This window comes from Chrysemys picta, chromosome 5, assembly GCF_011386835.1.
Source record: "Chrysemys picta bellii isolate R12L10 chromosome 5, ASM1138683v2, whole genome shotgun sequence".
Lineage (NCBI taxonomy): Eukaryota > Metazoa > Chordata > Testudines > Emydidae > Chrysemys > Chrysemys picta.
In genome coordinates this window covers 145426941-145441601 of record NC_088795.1, presented here as the reverse complement: position 1 = coordinate 145441601, position 14661 = coordinate 145426941, and the positions used below count along the sequence as shown (strand labels likewise).

General features: G+C 45.0%; 1 protein-coding gene across 1 annotated transcript in view; it reads left to right on the top strand.

Annotated features, from left to right (window-relative positions):
• The window catches only part of LOC101941224 (dedicator of cytokinesis protein 2-like), a 203507-nt gene that overhangs the window by 127608 nt on the left and 61238 nt on the right, over nt 1-14661 (top strand). Inside the window, exon 23 of the mRNA XM_065598509.1 lies at nt 4274-4385. Coding sequence (XP_065454581.1) covers nt 4274-4385 — 112 coding nt within the window. The remainder of the gene's footprint in view (nt 1-4273; nt 4386-14661) is intronic.

The following is a 14661-nucleotide window of genomic DNA, read 5'->3' as shown; positions in this document are numbered from 1 at the left end:
GAAATATTCTTTGAGTCGGAGACGTCGAAAGTAGGATTCTAGGTCACCGCAGAACTGTATCATGTTCGTGGGTCTGGAGGGACAAAAGGAGAGGCCCCGAGATAGGACAGACTCTTCTGCTGGGCTAAGAGTATAGCTGGAAAGATTAACAATATTCCTGGTTGGGTTAAGGGAACTACTGTTGTGGTTCCTTGTGTCATGTAGCAGTTTAGATAGTTTAGTGTCCTTTTTCCTTTGTAGAGAGACAAAGTTTGTCTTGTAACCTACTCTGAAACCTATGCAAATAAGGTTTACTTATGAGGTCTTTCCCCTAGTTTATCAAAAGATGGCAGCAGAGAGCTCATTCAGATCAATGGTTACAATTTAATTTGTGTAAATTATCCCCATGCTCTGCAGCAGGAGAAACTGTTGCCTCTGCTCAAAGTATAGTTAAAACAATCTCTGATTTAGAAAAGTACAATTGAATTATCCTGGCAATGGAAATTGTCTCAGCTGGTAGGAATTTCAGGGCGTGGGGCATTCTCCAACTTCCAAGGACTGACCGGTCTGGTTCTGCTCCCAAGATGCAAGCCAGCTGAAATATCCATCGCAACAGGTCTGCAGATCTTATTACTTGAGAAAGGACACTTTCAAGTAAACTGGGACAGTTTTCCTATCCTGCGTATTGCTCACAAACCATCCTGTGCAAGTATTCACTATTTGGGGTATGTTGGATAGCTGTGAGTGCTCAGACAAGTCCCATAATATTGAGCCGTCTACCTCATTGGATGAGTGTGGAAGCACTTCTGGCATGTGCAAATGTAAAATGGTTTTTCCACAAATACTCACATATGCAACTTTCCATGAATTCTTGTGCCAGTGAAGTCCAACAGTATGAATGCTCATGAGAAAAAAGAATAAAAGGGGCAGAAGAGCCAAAGGAAATTTCTAGGAGACGGTGAGAGAATTGCTCATTGGCTTGGCTACAGCTCATATTGTTCGTCTCCTGTCCCTTCTCTTAGCTCCCTCTCCCTGTTACTACCTTGCGTTATTTTAAACTTTGTTCTAATTTAGAAGCTGCTCAAGAAGGATTGTAATTCATTCTAATTCTCACTGTGTATTAAGTTAAATTACCGTGTACTGCTTAAATCGGCCTCTGTACCAGATGACTGGAGGATAGCTAATGTGATGCCAATTTTAAAAAAAGAGCTTCAGAGGTGATCCTGGCAATTACAGGCCAGTGAGCCTAACTTCAGTACCAGGCAAATTGGTTGAAACAGTAGTAAAGAACAGAATTGTCAGACACCTAGATCTACATGATATGTTGGGGAAGAGTCAACACGGCTTTTATAAAGGGAACTCACGCCTCACCAATCTACTAGAATTCTTTGAGGAGGTCAATCAACATGTGGGCAAGGGGGATCCAGCATATATAGCATACTTGGACCTTCAGAGAGACTTTGACAAGGTCCCTCACCAAAGGCTCTTAAGCAGAGTGAGCTGCCATAGGACAAGGGGGAAGGTCCTCTCCTGGATCAGTAAGTGGTTAAAAGAAAAGAAACAAAGGGCAGGAATAAATGGTCAGTTTTCATGGTGTGGAGAGGTAAATAGCGGGGTCCCCAAGAGATCGGTACTGGGACCAGTGCTGTTCAACATATTCATAAATGATCTGGAAAAAGGGGTGAACAATGAGGTGGCAAAGTTTGGAGAGGATACAAAATTACTCAAGATACTTAAGTCTAAAACACACTGCAAATAGTTACCAAGGGATCTCACAAAACTGGGTGACAGGGCAACAAAATGGCAGATGAAATTCACTGTTAAGTGCAATATAATGCACATTGGAAAACATAATCCCCACTATACATACAAAACGATGGGGTCTAAGTTAGCTGTTATACTCCAGAAAGCAATCTTGGAGTCATTGTGGATAGTCCTCTGAAAACATCTGTTCAATGCGCAGCAGCAGTCAAAAAAAAGCTAACAATGATAGGAACCATTAGAAAAGGGGTAGATGATAAGACAGAAAATATTATAATGCCAATATATAAATCCATGGTACGCCCACACCTTGAACACTACGTGCAGTTCTAGTTGCCCCATCTCAAAAAAGAGACATTAGACTGGGAAAGTACAGAAAGGGGCAAAAAAAATGATGAGGGGTATGGAACAGCTTCAATAGGAGGAGAGATTAAAAATACTGCGACTGTTCATCTTAGAAGAGAGATGACTGAGTGGAGGATGTGATAAAGGTGTATAAAATCACAAATCATGTGGAGAAAGTGAATAAGGAAGTGTTATACCCCTTCACATAACACAAGAACCAGGAGTCACTTAATGAAATTAATAGACAGCAGGTTTAAAACAAATACACCTCTATCTCGATATAACGCTGTCCTTGGGAGCCAAAAAATCTTACTGCGTTATAGGTGAAACCGCGTTATATTGAACTTGCTTTGATCCACCGGAGTGCGCAGCCCCACCCCCCCAGAGCACTGCTTTACCGTGTTATATCCGAATTCGTGTTATATCGGGTCGCGTTATATCGAGGTAGCGATGTATAATGAAGTACTTCTTCACACAATGCACAGTCAGTCTGTGGAACTGTATCAGTGGGTGTTGTAAAGGCTAAAAGTATAACTGGTTTCAAAAAAGAATGAGATAAGTTAATGGAGGACAGGTCCATCAATGGCTATTAGCCAAGAGGGTCTGAGATGTAAACCCAGGCACTGGATGTCCCTAAACCTCTGACTGCCAGAAGCTGGGCCTGGAGGATAGGTTATGGATCATGTGATAAATTGCCCTGTTCTGTTCACTCCCTCTGAAGCATCTGGCACCAGCCACTGTCAGAAGACAGGATACTAAGAACATAAGAATGGCCATACTGGGTCAGACCAAAGGTCCATCTAGCCCAGTGTCCGGTCTGCCGACAGTGGCCAGTGCCAGGTGCCCCAGAGGGAATGAACAGAGCAGGGAATCATCAAGTGATCCAGCCCCTGTCGCCCATTCCCAGCTTCTGGCAATCAGAGGCTAGGGACACCATCCCTGCCCGTCCTGGCTAATAGCCATTGACGGACCTATCCTCCATGAACTTATTTAGTTCTTTTTTGAACCCTGTTATGATCTTGGACTTCACAACATCCTCTTGCAAGGAGTTCCACAGGTTGACTGTGTGTTGTATGAAGAAATACTTCCTTTTATTTGTTTTAAACCGGCTGTCTATTAATTTCGTTTTGTAACCCCTAGTTCTTGTGTTATGAGAAGTAGTAAACACTTCCTTATCTACTTTCTCTACACCAGTTATGATTTTAAAGACTTCAATCATATCTCCCCTTAGCTGTCTCTTTTCCAAGCTGAAAAGTCCCAGTCTTATTAATCTCTTCTCATATGGAAGCCATTCCATACCCCTAAGCATTTTTGTTGCCCTTTTCTGAACCTTTTCCACTTCCAATATATCTTTTTTGAGATGGAGTGACCACATCTGCACTCAGTATTCAAGATGTGGGCGTACCATGGATTTATATAGAGGCAACATGATATTTTCTGTCCTATTATCTAGTCCTTTCTTAATTATTCCCAGCATTCTGTTTGCTTTTTTGACTGCCGCTGCACATTGAGTGGATGTTTTCAGAGAACTATTCACAATGACTCCAAGATCTCTTTCTTGAGTGGTAACAGCTAATTTAGACCCCATCATTTTATATGTCTAGTTGGGATTATGCTTTCCAATGTGCATTACTTTGCATTTATCAACATTAAATTTCATCTGCCATTTTGTTGCCCAGTCACCCAGTTTTGAGAGATCTTTTTGTAGCTCTTTGCAGTCTACCTGGGTCTTAACTATCTTTAGTAATTTTGTATCATCTGCAAATTTTGCCACCTCACTGTTTACCCCTTTTCCCAAGTCATTTATGAATATGTTGCATAGGACTGGTCATAGTACAGACCCCTGGGGGACACCACTATTTACCTCCTCCATTCTGAAAACTGGCCATTTATACCTACCCTTCGTTTCCTATCTTTTAGCCAGTTACCAATCCATGAGAGCACCTTCCCTCTTATCCTGCTTACTTTGCATAAGAGCCTTTGGTGAGGGACCTTGTCAAGGGTTAGAGGGACCATTGGTATGACCAGTATGGCCGTCCTTATGTTCTTATGAAGTTTGAACAGGCCACGTAGGAAGAATTCTTGCCTCCTTGGATATATCCTTTGTTATGTCATCAACTAAAAAGGTCACTTCAGTGAACAAAGGAGGAAGAGGGTTGTGATATTTATTCTGCTTGTTTTCCCTCAGACTCTACGAAGGGAGAGAAAAAGCAGAATTCCAGGCTTCGTTGCAGCAATTCTTCCTGTCTGTCAATCAGCTGATGAAATCTACACTGGAGAGTACAACCCTGCTGTCCCAGGTGAGGAGGGCAGGGGAGTCCTGGCCTTATGATACCTGTTTTTGTCTCTACAGCTGAAACCCCAGCAAGGTTCTGGAGAGGGCAGCTATATGGGAGTGTGTTTGTGTGTGTGTGTGCACTTGTGTGTGCCTCATTCTCTGAAGCATCTCTTGCTGTCCTCTGTCAGACGTCATACAGAACTAGACTGGCCACTGAGCAGATCCAGTCCTGTATCATGCAGAATTGGTGCCATTAAGTATTACTGCGTCAGAATACTTCCCTGTCGGCACAGTTCCATGCCTGGTAGAGAGGAAGGGAGTTACACAGCTCCTCCATTCATAGAATCATAGACTATCAGGGTTGGAAGGGACCTCAGGAGTTATCTAGTCCAACCCCCTGCTCAAAGCAGGACCAATCCCCAACTAAATCATCCCAGCCAGGGCTTTGTCAAGCCTGACCATAAAAACCTCTAAGGAAGGAGATTCCATCCCTCAGCCTCCCCTCATAAGTCATCTGCTCTAGCCCCCTAATCATTTTTGTTGTCCTCCGCTGGACTCTTTCCAATTTTTCCATATCCTCCTTGTAGTGTGGGGCCCAAAACTGGACACAGTACTCCAGATGAGGCCTCACCAATGCTGAATAAAGGAGAATGATCACGTCCCTCAATCTCCTGGCAATGCCCCTACTTATACAGCCCGAAATGCCATTAGCCTTCTTGGCAACAAGGGCACACTGTTGACTCATATCCAGCTTCTCGTCCACCGTAACCCCTAGGTCCTTTTCTGCAGAACTGCTTCCTAGTCACTCGGTCCCTAGTATGTAGCAGTGCATGGGATTCTTCCGTCCTAAGTGCAGGACTCCGCACTTGTCCTTGTTGAACCTCACCAGATTTCTTTTGGCCTAATCCTCTAATTTGTCTAGGTCCCTCTGTATCCTATCCCTACCCTCCAGCGTATCTACCACGCCTCCCAGTTTAGTGTCATCTGCAAACTTGCTGAGAGTGCAGTCAACACCATCCTCCAGATCATTAATAAAGATATTAAACAAAACCGGCCCCAGGACCGACCCTTGGGGCACTCCGCTTTAAACCGGCTGCCAACTAGACATGGAGCCATTGATCACTACCTGTTGAGCCTGACGATCTAGCCAGCTTTCTCTCCACCTTACAGTCCATTCATCCAGCGCATACTTCTTTAACTTGCTGGCAAGAATACTGTGGGATTGGCTACCCCTTCTGTATCACACCAAACAAAGCTTCTGGTTTTAAATTTCAAGACCCTTCCTAGCCTATCCCCACCATACCTGTCATCTCTTATGTACTATTGAGGTGTTGACTCCCACTTTGGATTGGCCAGTGGTGCCACCCTCCATCATTCACCTGTTAAATTTTCAAACAAGCCTCTTTGTGGTCTCTCTTGTGCTTCCCCTCATGGCTGGGAGACGCTCTCCATACACATCCTCAAAGCTACCTTATTATCCTTCTTGAAATCCTTCCTTAACATTCTTCTTTGCTGGGATACCTACAGAAAACTTGATGATGGTTTGGCTGCTGGTGTGCTGAGACTACTGCCTACCATGCTGACCAACTTTGTGTCATTGTTTCCTTGTACAATGAAACAAGTGTTGGGGTCTAAATTAGCTGTTACCACTCAAGAAAGAGGTCTTGGAGTCGTTGTGGGTAATTCTCTGAAAACATCCACTCCATGTGCAGCGGCAGTCAAAAAAGCAAACAGAATGTTGGGAATAATTAAGAAAGGGATAGATAACAGGACAGAAAATATCATATTGCCTCTATATAAATCCATGGTACACCCACATCTTGAATACTGCATGCAGATGTGGTTGCCCCATCTCAAAAAAGATATATTGGAATTGGAAAAGGTTCAGAAAAGGGTGTCGGAGAAAAACAGAGTTCTCACTCTCTTTGGTTGGGTGCAGCAAAGTCAGATACTTTGTTCTCAAGCAATTGCATAGAGGGAGAGAGTGCACTAGCACACCGGGTTTCCCCCTTCTAGGCAGGTCTCTCTCTAGGTAAACAATTACAGCAAGCATTTATACCTTTTGTTACAGACAATAATGAGCAACAGCTCCATTTTGTTTATACATAGGTCATCCTGATATCTTATTTTTTACATCTATTTAGACTCTAGTCTACATTCCATATTTATCAACACAAGGTCGCAACAACTTCTCACACAGTTCTTTCCCACTCGCCTCACACAATCCTCGCTTCTACAAATCTCGCGTTATTAGGGTTACAGCTAGCCTGACTCTTACTCACAGAAGAGACTGTATGCATTGAAATCCCCTTCCAATCCCTGTCAGTTCTTGCTCTACTTCCACAAGGGCAACAAAAATGATTAGGGGTATGGAATGGCTTCCATATGAGGAGAGATTAATAAGACTGGGTATTAGCCAGGATGGGAAGGGATGGTGTCCCTAGCCTCTGTTTGCCAGAACCTGGGAATGGGTGACAGGGGATGGATCACTTGATGATTCCCTGTTCTGTTCATTCCCTCGAAGCACCTGGCATTGGCCACTGTTGGAAGACAGGATAATGGGCTAGATGGATCATTGGTCTGATCCAGTATGGCCGTTCTTATGTACTTCCTCGTCTGTCGGTCTGTGTCCCTCGTTGATAGGGTTACTGGACTAGTGGATGGAGGGGAAGTAGTAAATGTGATATATCTTGGTTTTAGTAAGACTTTTGAGACAGTCCCATATGCCATTCTCATAAGTAAACTAGAGAAATGTGGTCTAGATGAAATTACCATAAAGTGGGTGCAAAACTGGTTGAAACACTATACTGAAAGAGAAGTTATCAAAGGTTTTCTATCAAACTGGGCGGACGTATATCATGGGGTCCTGCAGGGGTCAGTCCTGGGTCTGGTACTAGTCAATATTTTCATTAATGACTTGGATAAAGAAGTGGAGAGGAGTATGCTTATAACATTTGCAGATGACACCAAGATAGGAGGGGTTGCAAACACTTTGGAGGACAGGATTAGAATTAAAAATGACCATGACAAATTGGAGAATTGGTCCAAATTCCACAAGATGAAATTCAATAAAGATAAGTGCAAAGTACTACAAGTAGGAAGGAAAAATCAATTGCACAACTACAAAATGGGAAATGACTGGAAATAACTGGCTAGGTGGTCATATTGCTGAAAAGGATCTGGGGGTTATGATAGATTGTGAATATGAGTCAGCAATGTGATGCAGGTGTGAAAAAGGCTAATATCATTCAGGGTGTATTTACAGGAGTGTTGTGTATAAGACACAGGAGGTAATTGTCCCACTATACTTGGCACTGGTGAGGCCTCAGCTGCAGTACTGTGTCCAGCTCTGGGTGCCATACTTTAGGAAAGATGTGGACAAATTGAAGAGAGTCCAGAGGAGAGTAACAACATCAGTTCTGCAGAAAAGGACTTGGGGATTACAGTGGACAAAAAGCTGGATATGAGTCAGCAGTGTGCCCTTGCTGCTAAGAAGTCTAATGGCATATTGGGCTGCATTAGTATGACCATTTCCAGCAGATCGAGGGAAGTGATTATTCCCCTCTATTCGGCACTGGTGAAGCCACAACTGGAGTACTGCGTCCAGTTTTGGGCCCAGCACTACAGAAAGGATGTGGACAAATTGGAGTGAGTCCAGCAGAGGGCAACAAAAAGGATTAGGGGGCTGGGGCACATGCTTTATCAGTCAAGGCTGAGGGAACTGGGGTTATTTAGTCTGCAGAAGAGAAGAGTGAGGGGGGATTTGATAGCAGCCTTCAACTACCTGAAAGGGGGTTCCAAAGAGGAGGATCTAGACTGTTCTCAGTGGTAGCAGATGACAGAACAAGGAGCAATGGTCTCAAGTTGCAGTGGGGGAGGTCTAGCTTGGATATTAAGAAAAACTATTTCACTAGGAGGGTGGTGAAGCACTGGGATGGGTTACCCAGGGAGGTGGTGGAATCTCCTTCCTTATTGATTTTTAAGGCCCGGCTTAACAAAGCCCTGGCTGGGATGATTTAGCTGGGGTTGGTCCTGCTTTGAGCAGGGGGTTGGACTAGATGACCTCCCGAGATCTCTTCCAACCCTAATTTTCTGTGATTCTATGATTCTAACACAAATGATAAAAGGTTTAGAAAACTTGACCTATGAGAAAAGGTTAAAAAAAACTGGGCATGTTTAGTCTTGAGAAAAGAGAACTGAGGGAGAACTGATAATATGTTAAGGGCTGTTATAGAGGACAAGGATCAGTTGTTCTCCTTGTCCACTGAAGGCAGGACAAGAAGGAATGGGCTTACTCTGCAGCAAGGGAGATTTAGGTGAGATGTAAGGAAAACCTTTCTAACTATAAGGATAGTTAAGTTTTGCAACAGGCATCCAAGGTAGGTTGTGGAATCCCCATCACTGGAGTTTTTAAAAAACAGGTTGGACAAACCCCTGTCAGGGATTGTCTGAGTTTACTTGGCCCTGCCACAGTGCTGTGGGCTGGACCTGATGACTTCGAGGTCCCTTCCTGCACTGCTGTGGTCTGTTGTTTCTTGGCTTATACTTAGATGTGTAAGCTCTTTGGGGCAGGGGCCACTTTTTTTGGTCTGTGTTTGTACAGGGCCTAGCCCAGTGGGACCCTGGGCCATGATTGGGGCTTTTGGGCACTACACTAATACCAGTAATAAGTAATGATAGTAACAATAAAGCAAGGGCAGCTAAAGCGCAGGCCAGAAACTGCAGATCCCAGTCTGCAATGCTCTGTCCCACTCCAAGTGGAGGAGCCTCCCTGCAGAGAATACAGGTCCCAGCATGCTCCATCCCTGTCCAAGCAGGGGGCACCTCCTCAGGGATTATAGCTCCCAGCATGTACTGCCAAATGCTGATCCATTATTTTTAACTGCAGTGGGTGTCAGAGGCCTCCCAACTCCCCATGTAATTAACATCATAGGGCGGAACATTATCTGATGAAGGGAGCTGAAAAGAAAAAAATGAAACTGACTTATTTACACTTTGTGAAGCTTAATTAGAGAGAAGAAAACAATCCGTTTCTTGTCTGAGTCAGCTCTAGCTTTGATATTATGCAGGAAATGTTGATGCAGGGCAGTACTCCCCACCCTGCGTTCTCTCCAGAAAAAAAGAGGAGGCGACAGTGTGGCAAGGGACCTTCTTGGCAGCTAACCCAGAGGAGTTTACTCCCAGTGGGAGGAAAATGGGTACAGCTGTCTCTACTGCGTAGCCAACTCTGCCTTCCATAGATGCAATGAATTGAAGACAGGAATCCTAGATCTGCCGAAGTCTGGTTTCAGGCCAGGACTTGGGATGGAAACAGCTTTAGTGGTGGATGATCTCCTGCACTCAGTGGACAGAGAGCAGACATCCATTCTTATCCCATTAGATCTCTTGAGGGCGATGCTTGTGGGGGGGCGCATGCAGGGGTTGTCCTCCTCCCATTTGCTGCTTGGACTGAGCATGCTCAGTAACACTGCTGAAGCTGACTGCACTCACTCTGCCCCTGGGTCGCCCCTTGGCAGCATTTGACAAAATCATAGCCTTAACCTGCCTGAGAGAAGCAGCTGGGGTCCAGGGGAACTGTTAGAATGGTTTGAGTCCTTCCTGTACTCAAGCATCTAATAAGTATTGATAGGGAAACTGCATCTCCACCACCAGAACTGTCACCTGTGGAGTCCCACAATTCTATTCAGCATCTAGATATTGCCAGTAGGAGGACGGGTAAAGCTACAAGGACTCAAGGCTCAGCAATATGCAGATGACATACAGCTTTATGTATCTTTCACAACATAGAATCAGAGCCGTAACTAGCTATTTTTGCGTCCGAGGCAAGAATATAAAATTGCGCCCTCCCCGGCTCTTCCGGCCGCCCTGCCCCCTCTTGGCTCCTCCGGCCGCGCCGTGCCCCCCCGCTCCTCCAGCCGCACCGCGCCCTCCCTCGTGCCTCGCTCCTCTGGCCGCACTGCGGCGGCGCTCCCCCCACTCGCTTTTTTTTTTTTGCTTGGGGCAGCAGCAAAAAAGTTAGTCCCGGCCCTGCACTCCCTGCCCCAGCTCACCTCTGCTCCGCCTCCCTGGGCCTGAACGCACCGCCGGTTGTTTCTCCGTGCTCCCAGGCTTCCCACGCGAACAGCTGATTCGCGGGAAATGGAGGCTCAGAGAAGCAGGGGCGGAGCGTTCAGGGGAGGAGGCGAAGAGGAGGTGATTGCGCCCCTCCCCTTTGTGCACCCAAGGCAAGTGCCTCACTCGCCTCGCCCTTGTTATGGCACTGCATAGAATCACAGATGATTGGGTTGGAAGAGCGCTCAGGAGGTCAACATACACATGCCACCACCAAGACTGCTCAGTTCTCTGAGAAAATCCACTCATGGATAAGGAACAGTTAGCTGAAGCTGAACCCAAGCAAGATGGAGATGATGCTGGGGGCTGAGGAAAGCACTCAGGAGTTTGCAGCCATAGTGTAGTATCCTTTGGTTTAAAGCACACACAGTTGGTCAGTTCAGTCTGTAGTTTAGGACCTTTCCTGAATTCCTCGTTGACATTAAGCCATTGAATTTGTCCCCTGCTCTCTGCACTGCCTTCCCTTAGGATATTGAGTCCCTACCTTCAAAGTGCTCAAAGCCCTGGGCCCATGTAATGATGCGGTTCTGGCCGGACCCAACTGAGAGTATCAATTCAGGACAAATCGCTTAAAACAGGGCAGTTACAGCCCTAGGCTGGGGTTTTTCCACCTCTAAGGCAAACCAAGCCAGCCAGACAAAGAGGACTTTGGTCTCACCCCACTGGCTAACCACAAGTCATACAAGCAATTCCCTTAGACACTCCAGTTTCCCAGTATCACCACCAGTGCCACTTGTTATGGGGACAAATGGTTATGAAAACCAATACCCCAGTAAAAGAAAAGAAGTTCTCCTGATCCCAAAGGACCAAGCCCCAGACCCAGGTCAATATACAAATCAGATCTTACCCACAAATCACGCTGTTGCCAATCCTTTACAATCTAAAATCTAAAGGTTTATTCATAAAAGGAAAAAGATAGAGATGAGAGTTAGAATTGGTTAAATGGAATCAATGACATACAGTAATGGCAAAGTTCTTGGTTCAGGCTTGCAGCAGTGATAGAATAAACTGCAGGTTCAAAATCAAGTCTCTGGAATACATCCCCAGATGGGATGGTTCATTCAGTCCTTTGTTCAAAGTTTCAGCTTGTAGCAAAGTCCCTCCAGAGGTAAGAAGCAGGATTGAAGACAAGATGGAGATGAGGCATCAGCCTTTTATAGTTTTTTCCAGGTGTAAGAACACCTCTTTGTTCTTACTGTGGAAAATTACAGCAAAATGGAGTCTGGAATCAACTGGGCAAGTTCCTGCATACTTTGCTGCGTTATAAGGTGTATCTGCCTTCTCTCAATGGGTCCATTGTGTAGCTGATGGTCCTTAATGGGCCATCAAGCAGGCTAGGCAGAGCTAAAACCAGTTTGTCTGGGATGTCTCCCAGAAGCATAGCATAAGTTTGAAATACAGACAGTATAGAGCCAATATTCACAACTTCTACTACAAAATTGATACACACATATAGACAGCATAATTATAACCAGCAAACCATAACCTTGTCTTAGACACCTCATTTGACCTCCTTTATGCAAGATTTGGTGCCGCTACAGGACTTTGGTTGCAACCATGTTCTATATGGTCCCAGTTTAAATCAATCACGTGACAGCCCATAATATTCTAAAAGAGGCTAAAGCTCTAGGAAGGGGATCATGGTCAGCAACTCGACTTGTCAGGCACATTAGGACTTTCCACCACAAAGTTTATCTTTGCGGGAGACAGACCTTTTTGTGGGCTGGTCTGAGACTGTGGAACAAACTCCTACAAGACTAAGGACCATCACAAACCTTGCAACCTTCCTCTCCAAGTGCAAGGTGCATTTCTTAGACCTACCTTCTCCAATATAAACATAGAACAGAGTCAATATTCTTTTTAAAAAGTACCAAAACAAATGAGTCCACTGAACCTACATTTTTAAAATAAGCAAGCCTAGACAGCATATGCTCAAGAGTCCTAAAAGAGTAGGCTAAGGAGATCTCTGGCTCATTGATGTTAATCTTCAATCAATCTTGGAATACCAGGGAAATTCTAGATGACTGGAAGAGTGCTAATGTTGTGCCAATATTCAAAAAGGATAAGCAAGGTGAATAGGGTAACTATAAGCTGGTTAGCCTGACATCAAACCCGGGAAAAGTAATGGAAAAGCAGATATGGGATTCAATTAAGATAGAATGGGAATGTGATTAATGCCAGTTAGCATGGGTTTGAAGAAAATAGATCTTGTCAAACAACCCTGAGATCATTTCTTGAGTTTACAAGTTCGGTTGATAAAGGTGACTGCATGGATGTAATATGTAATATAGTTCGACTTTTGTAAGGCATTTGACTTGATAGCCCGTGACATTCCGATTAAGCACTCTGCACCATCAACAAAGCACACATTAAACTGATTACTTCCTAGCTAACTGACAGATCTCAAAAAGTAGTTGTCATTGGGGAATCATTGAATATCGGTACTAGGCCCAATGCTATCCAGTATTTTTATCTGTGGTCTGGAAGTAAATGCAAAATCATTGCTGATAATTTGTGCATGACACAGAGATTGGCAGAGTGGTAAATAATGATGAGGCCAGGCCTGTTGTATGGCGTGAGCTGGATTGCTTGGCAAATTGGACCCATTCAAACAAAGTGCATGTTAATACAGTCAAATGCAAGGTAATACATCTGGGAATGAAGAATGTAGGCCGTACCTACTGAATGGGGGACTGTATCCTGGAAATCAGGGACTCTGAAAAGGATTTGGAGGTCATAGTGGACAAGCAACTGAACATGAGCTCCCATGGTGAGGCTGTGCCAAAAAGGGCTAATTAGTGAGACCGATACTGGAATACAGCACCTGTTCTGGTGTCAAACATTTTAAAAAGTATTTTGAAAACTAGAGAGGGTGCAGAACAGAGCCACAAAAATGGTTCAAAAGCAGGAAAAAATATCTTACAGTAAGAAACTTAAAGAGCTCAATCTATTTAGTTTATCTAAAAGAAGATTGAGAGGTGACTTGAATATGGTGTGTAAGTACCTTCACAGGGAGAAAACACTGGGTGCTAGAGAACTCTTTAATCTAGTGGAAAAAGGCACAACAAGACCAGTGCCAAAGAAATTCAAATGAGAGGCAAGGCACAAATTTTTAACAGTAAGGTTGATTAACAGTGGAACAGACTACCAAGGGAAGTGATGGATTCTCCATCTCTTGACTTCTTCAGAATAATACTGAATGCCTTTCTGGAACATATGATTGCCTTAAAATCTATGGAACTCGAATTGCACAGTTCTCTCCCTAGGGAGAGGATGAGAGAGAGAATGAGGGCTTGTCTACATGGCTAGATAGTTCACAGCAAACGAGGGTGTGAATATACAGCTTGGTAGCCTGCTATGCACTAACTGGATGTGTGGTGCTACCATGGTGCACTACCGAAGTGTGCAGTAGCATGGATACCTGACACATGTCCTTTGGCCATTGATAGGAGATCAGCCAATGAGCCCAGTGCAATCTCCACATCAAATGGGGGCTGCATTATATAGGAGTGTCACAGTTACAGGACTAGCTCTACCTTGGTCCCCTTTCTGGTCTCTCTGAGAGCACCTCCTGAGGTGTTAGAGCTCCTGTCCTTCTCTGTGTTGGGGTGCAATCTCACAATTCCACTACAGAGTAATTATACAGGAAGAAAGTTACTATATTCCAGAATAATATCCATGTGGGCAGTTATACTGGCATAATTATACTTAGGGTTACCATATCTCCAGATTTTCCCAGACATGACCTCTTTTTTTCACCTTCCGCCCTCCGTCCAGGAGGATTTTTGAAATAAGAGGAAATGTCCTGGATTTTGTGGAGCAGATGTTGCAGCTCAGAAAGAGCCATCTCCAAACCCTGATTAGTCCCTCCCCTGCATCTGCAGCTGCCGGATCCCACCTGGGCCCAGCCCAGCCCACCCGCCCCGCCAGGTAAGCAGAGCTGCCAAGCCTGCCCTGCCACAGAGCCTCAGAGCCTGGCTGGGAGGGGTGATAAGGCCAGGCCTCAGCTCCCTGCCCTGGGGAAGGAGAGAGGCCCACAGGGAGGCATCCTAGGCCTGCGCCAACTGCCCTGCCACTGTGACAGGGAGTGACACTGCTCCCCACCTCGAGAGTGAGGCCGCAGGTACCACTTCTAACACTCCTCAGGTACCCCTCCCAGTACACACACCCCTCCAAGAACCCCAAAT